The 15,430-nt window shown below is 48.7% G+C and overlaps 1 protein-coding gene across 3 annotated transcripts in view; it reads left to right on the plus strand.

The window, feature by feature from the left end:
* Window positions 1–15,430, plus strand: part of LOC115160171 (MOB kinase activator 3B) — a 50,398-nt gene that overhangs the window by 18,425 nt on the left and 16,543 nt on the right. For all 3 annotated transcript variants that reach the window (XM_029710550.1, XM_029710552.1, XM_029710551.1), the window contains exon 2: window positions 5,516–6,142. In XM_029710550.1, the coding sequence (XP_029566410.1) occupies window positions 5,725–6,142 (418 nt within the window). In that variant the 5' untranslated portion in view covers window positions 5,516–5,724. The remainder of the gene's footprint in view (window positions 1–5,515; window positions 6,143–15,430) is intronic.

Raw genomic sequence — 15,430 nt, forward strand, 5'->3', positions numbered from 1 at the left:
TAACAGTATCTCTACCATGGTCATAAACCCATGAACAGACTCTGACTCCACGGTCATTAAGGAATGAACAGACTCTGACTCCACGGTCATTAAGGAATGAACAGACTCTGACTCCACGGTCATTAAGGAATGAACAGACTCTGACTCCACGGTCATTAAGGAATGAACAGACTCTGACTCCACGGTCATTAAGGAATGAACAGACTCTGACTCCACGGTCATTAAGGAATGAACAGACTCTGACTCCACGGTCATTAAGGAATGAACAGACTCTGACTCATTTACATTTACATTTAAGTCATTTAGCAGACGCTCTTATCCAGAGCGACTTACAAATTGGTGCCACAGTCATTAAGGAATGAACAGACTCTGACTCCACAGTCATTAAGGAATGAACAGACTGGCTCCATAGTCATGTAATCTGTTACTAGTTACTTGTCCAAAATGTTAAATCAGTAATGTAACTTTTGGATGACGTCGAACATCGAGTTGACAATGGTTTAATATTCCAACAGGGGCAGGCAATAGACAGGTCAAGGCAGGCAGGGATCAGTAAACCAGAGGTGGGGCAACGGTACTGGACGGCAGGCAGGCTCAGGGTCAGGGGACGGTGACAAAGAGCTGAGACATTGGTTTGACTCTGGACACATGAAAGGTGGGATGTATATGAAGGGTCTGGGGCAACAGAAAACGGACAGCAGAGGGGCTGATAATCTTGGAGATGGGAAATGGGCCGATAAACCGGGGGGACAGTTTGCGGGATTCCACCCAGAGGGGCAGATCCCGGGTGGATAGCCATACCTTCTACCCGACATGATAATGGGGAGCCGGGGTCCGATGGCGATCCGCCTGTCATCGACACCTGGAGGTGGTCTTGAGGAGGGCCGACCGGGTTCTCCTCCAGGTACGATGACAGTGGCGAACAAACATCTGGGCAGAAGGTACACCGACCTCTTCCTCTTGCTCGGGGAAGAGCGGGGTCTGATACCCCAGGGAACACTCAAACGGAGATAGGCACGTGGCAGAGCAGGGATGGGTGTTGTGGGCGTAATCGACCCACACCAGCTGCTGGTTCCAGGAGGTGGGGTTGTCGGAGACCAGTAGTAGTCTCAAGATCCTGGTTGGCTCGCTCCGACTGGCCATTGGACTGGGGATGGAATTAAGTGAGCTGCCTTGGAAAATCGATCAACCACAGTCAGGATGGCAGTGTTGCCCTCAGACGAGGGGGACCTGTGACGAAATCCAGGATTATGTGGGACCAGGGTCGGTGAGGGACAGGCAGTGGTTGCTGAAGACCAGCGGGAGCTTGCCGAGGAGACTTATTCTGAGCACAGACCGTGCAGGCGGAGACAAACGCGGCGACATCCGGAACCAATAGTAGGCCACCAAAAGCATTGTCGCACAAAGGCCAGGGTCCGACGGGAGCCCGGGTGGCAGGCAAGCCTGGATGAATGGGCCCAATCCAGGACCGCAGAGCGGACAGCGTCAGGCACAAACATCCAATTATCAGGGCCCCCCCAGGGTTCGGCTGGGACCGCTGCGCCTCCCGGACCTGTTTCCCTATTAGCAGGCGAGTGCCGTCACCAGGCACGAGGTGACGGCACGAGGTGGGAAGGATGGTCTCGGGCTCCAGGGTGGTACCTGTGGTACTATAGCGGCGGGACAGTGCATCCGGCTTGACATTCTTGGATCCCGGCCGGTACGAGAGGGAGAAGTTGAACCGTGTGAACAGCAGTTCCCATCTGGCTTGCCTGGAGTTGAGGCGCTTGGCGGTGCAGAGAAACTCCAGGTTATTTTGGTCGGTCCACACGATGAATGGGTGTTCCGCCCCCTCCAGCCAGTGCCTCCATTCCTCCAACGCCATCTTCACCGCGAGAAGCTACGATTCCCCTTATTGTAGTTATTTTCCGTGGCATTAAGGCGGTGGGATAAGAAGGCGCAGGGATGTAGCTTGAGGTCCAAGGCAGAACGCTGGGACAGGACCGCCTCCACTCCGATATCAGAAGCATCAGCTTCCATGAACTGACGGGAAGGGTCCGGATGAACCAAGATGGGAGCTGTGGTGAAGCGATGTTTGAGGTCCCGGAACGCCGGGACGGGATGAATCCTCTGGCAAGGGAGTCCCCGATGTAGGTCTCTAGCTCCTTGGTCTCTGGTCCCGACAGCGAGTACAGTCATCCCCAGGGCGGAGTCGTGCTAGGGAGAAGGTCAATCCTGCAGTCATAAGGTCGGTGCGGCAGATGCGAAGTGGCCCGGGCCGTGCTGAACACCTCCCGGAGGTCCTAGTACTCCACGGGAATTTGCGGAGAGGTCTGGGCACTTTCCGAGCCCCAGGGAAGACGTCCGGGGGCAGGTTGTGCTGACTTCAGGCACTGGGCATGGCAGAATGGGCTGGAGCCAGGAGATTCCAATACCACGGGAATCTGAGGGTACTTGATGAGCAGGAACTGGATAGCGTCGATGTGGTTCTCTGACACACGTAGGTTGATGAGAGTGGTGTTTTGGGTGACTCGGCCTATAGAGCGCCCGTCCAGCACTCTAACGTCATGGGAATGGAGAGGGGCTGAGTGGGGATTTTCAGCTCGGACGCCAGAGTAGCTCGGACACCAAAAATCTCTCATCGGCCCCAGACTCAATGAGAACCCAGAGAGATTTGGACTCATCTGGCGCAGAATGACATGAAAAGGGGTGCGAGCAGGCGAAGCAGGAACATTCTCCATATAGCCCACCAGAGTCCCTGCTCATACCTGTGAGCCTGATTTTCTTTTTAAAGGATAACAGGACACAAAATGACCAAGAGTCCCGCAATACAGACAACTCTTCATGTCGATCCTGTATTGCCATTCCGCTGGCGACAGCCCAGCTCTACCTAGTGGCATAGGCTCAGGAAGCGGTGACTCGGCCGTCTTCGGCAGCCCTCTCGGCAGCGAGATCATCGGGAGCTTCCGGGATGACTCGGAGACAAGGTGGGATCCCTGGACGTGCGAGCGAAATCCAATTTCCTCTCGCTCCATCGTTCCCATAATCGCCCATCGATACGGATGTTCAAAGCAATGAGGGAATCAAGCTCCGTCAGTAACTCCCGGGCTGCAAGCTCGTCCTTGACCTCCTCCGAGACGCCGTGCAGGAACATATTGAACAGTGCCTCTTGATTCCAAGCACTCTCCGCTGCCAACGTGCATAAATCCACAGCATAATCATCTACTCTGCGGGAGTCCTGCCGAAGCTGGATTAGCTTCAGGATGGAAGTGTGATAAGTTAGGCTATCTTGGAGCGATTCGAGGGGAAGGAGGAGGGCTGAAGCTCGAAGACAAGGGTACATTGAGCAAGGAACGCCCGACGGGTGCTCGGCTCTCCATTAAAGCATTCCGAAGGTGGTAAGCGGGGCTCCCGAGAAGGTGGAGTGACCGATGAGACGGCTATGCTAGCAGCTAAGTTGCTAAGGAGCTGAATGGTTACCACCGTGGTAGGCGGCGTCCCAGACAACCCGTGGAATTGCTCCAGCAAACTGTCCAACGCCCGGTCTTGTCGTTCAGCCGACATTTGGACCCCCTCCACAAGGCCATGAAGCAATTCCTCGTGCCTACTGATGGTGGCTCCTTGAGTGGAGATGGCGTTGGGCAGCTGGCCCAGGTCTGCTGGGTCAGTCATGGCCAGGTCACATTATCAGGAATCAAGGTAACACCCAGATACAGACACGTTGAATTAACAATGGTTTAATATTCCAACGGGCAGGCAATAGACAGGTCAAGGCAGGCAGGGGTCAGTAAACCAGAGGTGGGGCAACGGTACCGGACAGCAGTCAGGGTCAGAGTTGGCAGAGGTCAACAATCCAGAGGTGGGGCAAAGGTACAGGTCGGCAGGCAGGCTCAGGGTCAGGGCAGGCAGAGTGGTCAGGCAGGCGGGCTCAGAGTCAGGACAGGCAAGGGTCAAAACCAGGAGGGCGAGAAAAAGGAGAGACTGGAAAAAGCAGGAGCTGAGAACAAAAACGCTGGTTGACTTGACAAACAAGACAAACTGGACAAACAGAGAACATAGGTATAAATGCACAGGTGATAATGGGGAAGATGGGTGACACCTGGAGGGGGGTGGAGACAATCACTTGGGACAGGTGAAACAGATCAGTGTGACAGTAACATAATCTGATTACTTTCAGTTACTTTTGGATTACTTTCCCCTTAAGAGGCATTAGAAGAAGACAAAAAGGATCCATCAAATGCATTTGGTATGTCATTTATAGTGGTCTCTGATTGGTGGTCATCATTTGATGTGTCATCATTGTGGTCTCTGATTGGTGGTGGTCACTTGGTGTGTCATCATAGTGATCTGGGATTGGTAGTCATCATTTGGTGTGTCGTCATAGTTTTTCTCTAAACAGCCTTTCTTTACACTGGGTGCATCCCAAATGGTACCCTATTCCCTATATAGTTCACTATTTTTGATCCTACATTTTGTGCACTAAATAGGAAAAGGAGACACTTTGGGACATAACCTGAATTCTGAGGAGCTGACAGGGCTCAGGTTAGAACAGCCTCTCTTTACACTGACATCATCACAGTCATCCATCGTGCTGCTGGGTTACAGTTAGGACAAGCTGCTGGCTTACAGTTAGGACAGGATGCTGGGTTACAGTTAGGACAAGCTGCTGGGTTAGAGTTAGGACAAGCTGCTGGGTTAGAGTTAGGACAAGCTGCTGGGTTACAGTTAGGACAAGCTGCTGGGTTAGAGTTAGGACAAGCTGCTGGGTTACAGTTAGGACAAGCTGCTGGGTTACAGTTAGGACAGGATGCTGGGTTACAGTTAGGACAAGCTGCTGGGTTAGAGTTAGGACAAGCTGCTGGGTTACAGTTAGGACAAGCTGCTGGGTTACAGTTAGGACAAGCAGCTGGGTTAGAGTTAGAACAAGCGGCTGGGTTAGAGTTAGGACAAGCTGCTGGGTTACAGTTAGGACAAGCAGCTGGGTTAGAGTTAGGACAAGCTGCTGGGTTAGAGTTAGGACAAGCTGCTGGGTTAGAGTTAGGACAAGCAGCTGGGTTACAGTTAGGACAAGCTGCTAGGTTAGAGTTAGGACAAGCTGCTGGGTTACAGTTAGGACAAGCAGCTGGATTAGAGTTGGGATAAGATCTGAGTGCAGATATCAGTCAACAAAAACCCCAGAATTCATCCCAAAAAGGTTGTCTATTCCCTATATAATGTATTACTCTTTCACATTTCACAACTAACCTGTCTAAACATGATATTATCAGCTTAGTAAAGGAAACTCCCTGTTCTGTTCTCTTGTCTGATTCCCACATTCAGTGGATTAGGAGTTTAGATTAGTGGGAGATTTACTGACAGTATGTCTTTTAAACATTTGTCTTTGCTTGGTTGTTTTTGTGTGTTTTTTTTAATGTGTTTTGGATGTAAAAAGCACTCGCAGATCAGAATATTCTTTTTGCAAGTGCGTAGGAAATGTTCACACGTAACTTTAGAGATGTCTTTTAAACATTAGTATTTTTTGGTGTTTTGTTCACAGGAACCCCCCGCTTCTTTTGTCTACTCCTCCTCTACCTGCTCCTCCAGAAGTGACTATTGGTACCGTCGATTCTTCCCAGGGCAACACGGTCTGCTGACAAACCTCCGTTGTTCCCCTCCTCTCTACTCCCCCTGTCCCTGTCCCCTCTCGCCACGGTCCTCGCCACCCCACCCACCCCCCCCCCCCCCCTAGCCCCCATCCTAGGCAACATGTCCATCGCCCTGAAGCAGGTCTTCAACAAGGACAAGACCTTCCGACCCAAGCGTAAGTTTGAGCCGGGGACGCAGCGTTTCGAGCTGCATAAGAAGGCCCAGGCGTCGCTCAGCTCCGGAGTTGACCTGAGGGCGGCGGTTGCTTTGCCCCACGGGGAAGATCTCAACGACTGGGTGGCAGTACACGTGGTGGACTTCTTCAACCGAATCAACCTCATCTACGGGACGGTGTGCGAGTTCTGCACGGAGAAGAGTTGTCCGGTTATGTCCGGGGGTCCTAGGTATGAGTACCGATGGCAGGACGATCACAAGTATAAGAAACCAACGGCTCTACCGGCTCCCAAGTACATGAATCTGTTGATGGACTGGATCGAGGTCCAGATCAACAATGAGGATATCTTCCCCACCAGTATAGGTGAGTACTATGCTTATTGGCCTTTAATTATTAATATATTATAATCCCTGAACTTTCCAGAAAAACATTTTTTCTGAATTCCCGACTAGAGGAATCAGGCAATAAGCAGGGAATTTTAACTGTGATGGAATCGTCCAACCTGGAATTGTTCAACCCTACTCTACTGAGCAAGAGGCAAGAACCCTCTTGGTGTCTCTATTACAAATATATCCCCACCCCTTTTGACTGTCAGCATTCCTCCTGTAGATCTCTATAAACAAGAGGACAGAAATACTGTTCAAATGGAACACTACTCATGGCGTTGTCACGGCGTTGTCACGGCGTTGTCACGGCGTTGTCACGGCGTTGTCATGGCGTTGCTGGGGGGGAGGCCAGGTGGGCCAGGGGTGGATGCTAATTGGATAGAACCTCTAACAACCCTGACCTATAACCTCTGAACTTACACTTATCCAACCTGCTCTAACTGAGTGGGTTACCACTACGATCACTAAGGAGACCTGGTTTAGGGAATAGGCTTGCTATTTCAGCCGCAGACAAAGTATATCTCTGCTAGAAAACACTGATCTCACTTGTTAAACCCTGTAGCATCCAACGGACTGTGAAATCCTACTTATGTCAGCTTAGGTCACGAGATCATAAATCCTGAATTGTTGACGTCGATGGCTGTGAGCTCCTCGTCTCCCATGTACAAGCTGATTATGGTTACATATCTACTTGTTTTATTTGGGTTGCTCTCATGGAATAAAATAGAATTAAACTAGGCTGGATTAGATATATAAATATATATATATATATATAGTGTGTATATAAATAGTGTGTGTATATAGTGTGTGTATATATATATATTTATATTATATGTGTGTGTTTTATTGTCACATACACCAGACAGCTGCAGTGAAACGTGTTGTTTTGCAGTGTCATGCATAGTAGTACGGAGTCTCTGGAACAAAATTTAGGGTTAAGTACCTTGCTCAAGGTACTTAAGAGAGAGAGAGAGAGGCAGGGGCAGAGAGAGAGGCAGGGGCAGAGAGAGAGGCAGGGGCAGAGAGAGAGGCCGGGGCAGAGAGAGGGGCAGGGGCAGAGAGAGAGGCAGGGGCAGAGAGAGAGGCAGGGGCAGAGAGAGAGAGGCCGGGGCAGAGAGAGAGGCCGGGGCAGAGAGAGAGAGGCCGGGGCAGAGAGAGAGGCCGGGGCAGAGAGAGGGGAAGGGGCAGAGAGAGGGGCAGGGGCAGAGAGAGGGGAAGGGGCAGAGAGAGAGTCCGGGGCAGAGAGAGAGGCCGGGGCAGAGAGAGAGGCAGGGGCAGAGAGAGAGGCCGGGGCAGAGAGAGAGTGGCCGGGGCAGAGAGAGGGGAAGGGGCAGAGAGAGGGGAAGGGGCAGAGAGAGAGGCAGGGGCAGAGAGAGAGGCAGGGGCAGAGAGAGAGAGGCAGGGGCAGAGAGAGAGGCCGGGGCAGAGAGAGAGTGGCCGGGGCAGAGAGAGGGGAAGGGGCAGAGAGAGAGAGGCAGGGGCAGAGAGAGAGGCCGGGGCAGAGAGAGAGGCAGGGGCAGAGAGAGAGGCAGGGGCAGAGAGAGAGAGTCAGGGGCAGAGAGAAAGGCCGGGGCTGAGAGAGAGGCAGGGGCAGAGAGAGAGGCAGGGGCAGAGAGAGAGAGGCCGGGGCAGAGAGAGAGGCAGGGGCAGAGAGAGGGGCCGGGGCAGAGAGAGAGAGGCCGGGGCAGAGAGAGAGAGGCCGGGGCATAGAGAGAGAGGCCGGGGCAGAGAGAGGGGCAGGGGCAGAGAGAGGGGCAGGGGCAGAGAGAGAGGCAGGGGCAGAGAGAGAGGCAGGGGCAGAGAGAGGGGAAGGGGCAGAGAGAGAGAGGCAGGGGCAGAGAGAGTGGCAGGGGCAGAGAGAGAGAGGCAGGTGCAGAGAGAGAGGCCGGGGCAGAGAGAGAGAGGCCGGGGCAGAGAGAGGGGCAGGGGCAGAGAGAGGGGCAGGGGCAGAGAGAGGGGCAGGGGCAGAGAGAGAGGCAGGGGCAGAGAGAGAGGCAGGGGCAGAGAGAGGGGCAGGGGCAGAGAGAGGGGCAGGGGCAGAGAGAGTGGCAGGGGCAGAGAGAGGGGTAGGGGCAGAGAGAGAGGCAGGGGCAGAGAGAGGGGCAGGGGCAGAGAGAGAGGCAGAGAGAGAGAGAGAGACAGGAGAGGAAAAGGAGAAAGATAATTAGTGTCTGGAAACGGTATCAGAACAGCCTGTGAATAATGCAGGGACATCTGATCTGCCAAAGCTCTGGGGGCAGCCCAAATAGTACACTATATAGGGAATAGGGCTCTGATCAAAAGAAGTGCACTATATAGGGAATAGGGCTCTGATCTAAAGTAGTACACTATATAGGGAATAGGGTTCCATTTGGGATGCATCCCTGAACTGTTCCCACCACCGATGAAATCATGACACCTACCCAGCCTTCCAGCTCCATCCCTTTAGGCCCCCTGTTCTGCAGCCTGTAAAGGCACCTGAGACACTGGCTACCAGCCATGAGTGTTCTCTCTCTCTCTCTCTCTCTCCATCCCTCTCTCTCTCTCTCTCTCTCTCTCTCTCTCTCTCTCTCTCTCCATCCCTCTCTCTCTCTCTCTCTCTCTCTCTCTCTCTCTCTCTCCATCCCTCTCTCTCTCTCTCTCTCTCTCTCTCTGTCTCTCTCTTTCTCTCTCTCTCTCTGTCTCTCTCTCTCTGTCTCTGTCTCTCGCTCTCTGTCTCTCGCTCTCTCTCTCTCTCTCTCTCTCTCTCTCTCTGTCTCTCTCTCTCTCTGTCTCTCGCTCTCTCGCTCTCTCTCGCTCTCGCTCTCTCTCTCTCTCTGTCTCTCGCTCTCTCTCTCTCTGTCTCTTTCTCTCCTCCCTCTTTCTCCCCTCCCTCTTTCTCCCCTCCTTCTCATTTTATGTCCCTCTGTGCCCTAAGGTACACATCAATAATTCACCCTGGAGCATGCTCAGTCCTGTCATCATGCGTGTGTGTGTGTGCCAGGTGAAGCCTTTGTTTTCACCTCTTAGTGTAGTCAGGATTAGTGTCATTAGGGTTAGTGTAGTCAGGGTTAGTGTAGTCAGGGATGGTGTAGTCAGTGTTAGTGTTAGGATATTCACGGTCTATTGTCCATTGCTAGTGTTTCTTGGCCCAAGCAAGTCTCTTATTATTAGTAGTGGTTTCTTAGCAGCAATTCGACCATGAAGGCCTTATTCACACAGTCTCCTCTGAACAGTTGATGTTGAGATGTTTCTGTTACTTGAACGCTGTGAACCATTTATTTGGGCTGCAATTTCTGAGGCTGGTAACTCTAATCAACCTACCCTTGGGTTGGCAGGTAGCCTAGTGGTTAGAGTGTTGGCCAGTAACCAAAAAGTTGCTGGATCGAATCCCTGAGCTGACAAGGTAAAAATTTGTCGTTCTGCCCCTGAGCAAGGCAGTTAACCACTGTTCCCTGGTAGGCTGTCATTGTAAATAAGAATTTGTTCATAAATGACATGCCTAGTTAAATAAAAAATGTAATCCTCTGCAGCAGAGGTAACTCTGGGTCTTCCTTTCCTGTGGCGATCCTCATGAGAGCCAGTTTCATAACATCCCGGAGTCGCTCGCCTCTTCACTGTTGACGTTGAGACTGCTGTTTTGCGGGTACTATTTAATGAAGCTGCCAGTTGAGGACTTGTGAGGCGTCTGTTTCTCAAACTAGACACTCTAATGTACTTGTCCTCTTGTTCAGTTGTGCACCGGGGCCTCCCACTCCTCTTTCTATTCTGGTTAGAGCCAGTTTGCGCTGTTCTGTGAAGGGAGTAGTACACAGCGTTGTACGAGATCTTCAGTTTCTTGGCAATTTGGCGCGTGGAATAGCCTTCCTTTCTCAGAACAAGAATAGACTGACGAGTTTCAGAACAAAGGTCTTTGTTTCTAGCCATTTTGAGCCTGTAATCGAACCCACAAATGCTGATGCTCCAGATACACATCTAGTCTAAAGAAGGCCAGTTTTATTGCTTCTTTAATCAGAACAACAGTTTTCAGCTGTGCTAACATAATTGCAAAACGGTTTTCTAATGATCAATTAGCCTTTTAAAATGATAAACTTGGATTAGCTAACACAACGTGCCATTGGAACACAGGAGTGATGGTTGCTGATAATGGGCCTCTGTACGCATATGTAGATATTCCATAAAACATCTGCCGTTTCCAGCTACAATAGTCATTTACAACATTAACAATGTCTACGCTGTATTTCTAATCAATTTGATGTTATTTTAATGGACAAAAAATGTGCTTTTCTTTCAAAAACAAGGACATTTCTAAGTGACCCCAAACTTTTGAACGGTAGTGTAAATTTGCAAACATTTCTAAAAAACATGTTTTTACTTTGTCATTATGGGGTATTGTGTGTAGATTGATGAGAGACAAAAAAACCCCACTTCAATCCATTTTAGAGTAAGCCTGTAACGTAACAAAATGTGTAGTCCCGTGTGGCTCAGTTGGTTGAGCATGGTGTTTGCAACGCCAGGGTTGTGGGTTCGATTCCCATGGGGGACTAGTACGGGGAGAAAAAAAAAATGTATGAAATGTATGCATTCACAACTGTAAGTCGCTTTGGATAAGAGCGTCTGCTAAATGACTAAAATGTAAATGTCAAGGGGTCTGAATACCTTCCAAAGGCTCTGTATTTGGTATTATCAAAGATTATTATGTAGGTCTATTGATTTGATCAGGAGTCGTCAACTGCTGCTTTCTGTGTATCAATGCCCATGTTTAAACGCCTAAAGAGGAGTGGGACAAAATCCCTCCTGAGATGTGTGCCAACTACAAGAAACGTCTGACCTCTGTGATTGCCAACAAGGGTTTTGCCACTAAGTCATGTCTTGCAGAGGGGTCAAATACTTATTTCCCTCATTAAAATGCAAATCAATTTATAAGATTTTTTACATGCGTTTTTCTGGATTTTTTGTTGTTGTTATTCTGTCTCTCATTGTTCAAATAAACCTACAATTAAAATTATAGACTGATCGTTTCTTTGTCAGTGGGCAAACGTACAAAATCAGCAGGGGATCAAATACTTTTTTCCCTCACTGTACCTCGGGCAATAATGGAGTAATCTGTTCCTGGATTGTGAGATTACACTCAGTATGATCCTGTTACCCCAGACCCAGCGGAGCCGAGCCAGTAGACTGTGGCTGTGCCCCAAATGACACCTATTCCATATACAGTTGAAGTGGGAAGTTTACATACACCTTAGCCAAATACATTTAAACTCAGTTTTTCACAATTCCTGACATTTAATCCAAGTAAAAATTCCCTGTTTTAGGTCAGTTAGTAGAGAGAATTATTTATTTCAGCTTTTATTTTTTTCATCACATTCCCAGTGGGTCAGAAGTTTACATAAAGAATTTTGGCCCATTCCTCTTGACAGAGCTGGTGTAACTCTGGTTTGTAGGCCTCCTTGCTCGCACACGCTTTTTCAGTTCTGCCCACAAATGTTCTATAGGATTGAGGTCAGGGCTTTGTGATGGCCACTCCAATACCTTGACTTGGTTGTCCTTAAGCCATTTTGCCACAACTTTGGAAGTATGCTTGGGGTCATTGTCCAGTTGGAAGACCCATTTGCGACCAAGCTTTAACTTCCTGACTGATGTCTTGAGATGTTGCTTCAATATATCCACATCATTTTCCATCCTCATGATGCCATCTATTTTGTGAAGTGCACCAGTCCCTCCTGCAGCAAAGCACCCCCACAACATGATGCTGCCACTTCCGTGCTTCACGGTTGGGATGGTCTTCTTCGGCTTGCTGGCCTCCCCCTTTTTCCTCCAAACATAACAATGGTCATTATGGCCAAACAGTTATATTTTTGTTTCATCAGATCAGAGGACATTTCTCCAAAAAGTACGATCTTTGTCCCCATGTGCAGTTGCAAACCAGTCTGGCTTTTTTATGGCGGTTTTGGAGCAGTGGCTTCTTCCTTGCTGAGCGGCCTTTCAGGTTATGTCGATATAGGACTCGTTTTACTGTAGATATATAGTGGGGAGAACAAGTATTTGATACACTGCCGATTTTGCAGGTTTTCCTACTTACAAAGCGTGTAGAGGTCTGTAATTTTTTATCATAGGTACACTTCAACTGTGAGAGACAGAATCTAAAACAGAAATCCAGAAAATCACATTGTATGATTTTTAAGTAATTAATTTGCATTTTATTGCATGACATAAATATTTGATATTTGGTACAGAAACCTTTGTTTGCAATTACAGAGATCATACGTTTCCTGTAGTTCTTGACCAGGTTTTCACAAACTGCAGCAGGGATTTTGGCCCACTCCTCCATACAGACCTTCTCCAGATCCTTCAGGTTTCGGGGCTGTCGCTGGGCAATACGGATTTTCAGCTCCCTCCAAAGATTTTGTATTGGGTTCAGGTCTGGAGACTGGCTAGGCCACTCCAGGACCTTGAGATGCTTCTTACGGAGCCACTCCTTAGTTGCCCTGGCTGTGTGTTTCGGGCCGTTGTCATGCTGGAAGACCCACCCACGACCCATCTTCAATGCTCTTACTGAGGGAAGGAGGGTGTTGGCCAACATCTCGTGATACATGGCCCCACCCATCCTCCCCTCAATACGGTGCAGTCGTCCTGTCCCCTTTGCAGAAAAGCATCCCCAAAGAATGATGTTTCCACCTCCATGCTTCACGGTTAGGATGGTGTTCTTGGGGTTGTACTCATCCTTCTTCTTCCTCCAAACACGGCGAGTGGAGTTTAGACCAAAAAGCTGTATTTTTGTCTCATCAGACCACATGACCTTCTCCCATTCCTCCTCTGGATCATCCAGATGGTCATTGGCAAACTTCAGACGGGCCTGGACATGCGCTGGCTTGAGCAGGTGGACCTTGCATACCTCATAATGTCAAAGTGAAATTAGGTTTATGTCAAGCCTAAATACGTTCAGGGGTAAACATGTGCTTAACAAGTCACATAATAAGTTGCATTTGAACATGATTGTTTAATGATTACCTCATCTCTGTACCCCACACATACAATTATCTGTAAGGTCCCTCAGTCCAGCAGTGAATTTCAAACAGAGAATCAACCACAAAGACCAGGGAGGTTTTCCAATGTCTCACTAAGAAGGACATCTATTGGTAGATGGGTAAAAAATAAAACTGACATTGAATATCCTTTTGAGCATGGTGAAGTTATTAACTACATGTTGGATGGTGTATCAATACACCCAGTCACTACAAAGACACAGGAGTCCTTCCTAACTCAGTTGCTGGAGAGGAAGGAAACTGCTCAGAGATTTCACCATGAGGCCAATGGTGACTTTAAAACTGTTACAGAGTTTATTGGCTGTGATTGGAGAACACTGAGGATGGATCAACAACATTGTAGTTACTCCACAATACTAACCTAAATGACAGAGTTAAAAGAAGGAAGCCTGTACAGAATAAAAAATATTCCAAAACATGCATCCTGTTTGCAACAAGGCACTAAATTAAAACTGCCAAAACTGTGTCAAAACAATTACATTTATGTCCAAACTTTACGTTTGGGGCAAACTCAACACATCACTGAGTACCACTCTTCATATTTTCAAGCATGGTGGTGGCTGCATCATGTTATGGGTATGCTTGTTGTTACGGATACAGGTATCCTGTGTGTGTATCCTGTGTGTGTATTTTCTTTCCTTCTCCCCTATTCACAGGTGTCGCCAGTCAGCAATCAGAAGACACCTGCTCCTTTTCCCTTACCCAATCACATCCCCTTGGTTTAAAAACCTAGTCAGTTGTTTTCTCTCTCTCTCTCTCTCTCTCTCTCTCTCTCTCTCTCTCTCTCTCTCTCTCTCTCTCTCTCTCTCTCTCTCTCTCTCTCTCTCTCTCTCTCTCTCTCTCTCTCTCTCTCTCTCTCTCTCTCTCTCTCTCTCTCTCTCTCTCTCTCTCTCTCTCTCTCTCTCTCTCTCTCTCTCTCTCTCTCTCTCTGTGTGTTCCTACAAGTCCCATTTGTCTGGAATTATGTGAGTATGTATTGTTGTGCTTCATGACTTGTTTCTGGTGGGAAAAGGGGTACCAAGACCAGTCGCCCATGGGCATACACTACCCGTAGGTAAACTTTGTCTAAATACCCTAGTTAGAACTGAGCGGACCACCCACTGTATTCTTGGTTAGTTAGCTGGCTGTTGTTGAAGCAGGCTAGTCTAGCTTAGGGGTGTTTTTGGATATTTATTATTTCTTTCCTTGGGTCCAGCTCGGCCCCTCTTCCCGCCCCCCTTTACCGTGTGTTTACCAAATAAACCTATAGTGTTTGACGGTAGATTTATGTTGTCTGTGGTTTTAGTTCTCACTGTTCCTTTTCACTGTTATAATTTGCATGAGTTATGTTACGGGTCTCGTTTCCATCCCCCCCTAGACTGCGGGGCCAAAGGGATTCGTAACATAAGTGGGGGCTCATCTGGGATATTGTCATTACCCAGTCAGTTGTTTTCTCTGTGTCTCAATCTCTCTCTCTCTCTCTCTCTCTCTCTCTCTCTCTCTCTCTCTCTCTCTCTCTCTCTCTCTGGATTGAACTCTCTTTTGGTTTTTGTTCTTAGCTGGCTGTTGTTGAAGCAGGCTAGACTAGCTTAGGGGTGTTTTTGAATACTTACTATTTCTTTCCTTGGGTCCAGCTCGGCCCCTCTTCCTAATTTGCATGAGTTATGTTAAGGGTCTCATTTCCATCCCCCCTAGACTGCAGGGCCAAAGGGATTCATAACATAATTGGAGGCCCATGCCGCTCGTGCAGATGGTTGTAGTGGACGCTCAACACTGAACTAGACATAGCTGATGTAGCATTAGTGTTTGCTATTTGTTGGCTCTTGTGTAGTAGTAAAAAATGGCTACTTTTGATTTGAAATCCTTTTTGGATAACCCTTCGTGGGAGGTTTTTGATAAATGTCGTAGAGTTGATTTACTGACCTTGGCTTATCATTAGTCTGTATCTATTCCTTAGAGTTTAGTTAAGGTGGAGGTTAAACAACTGGTGTTAAATGTTTTGTTGGAAGAACAAGTGCTTGTATTACCGCTGCCTGAGCCTACTACCCATGTAGGGGATGTTGCTGCTCCTTAAAGCCCGTCGGTGTCTGAGAACGAGAGTGATGCTAAAGCTCCAGCCACATTGCCCTGTTTTGATCCGCTCTCCCCACTGTCAAACGGTGATGTCCGTTCGATACAGTTCCAACTGGAGGTTGAAGAGAGCCCAAATTAGGCGAGAGAATCTGCAGTTGGAAATGTGTAAAATTGAGGCAGAAAAAGAAAGAGACCAGCGGCAGTTGGAG

This window comes from Salmo trutta, chromosome 23, assembly GCF_901001165.1.
Source record: "Salmo trutta chromosome 23, fSalTru1.1, whole genome shotgun sequence".
NCBI lineage: Eukaryota > Metazoa > Chordata > Actinopteri > Salmoniformes > Salmonidae > Salmo > Salmo trutta.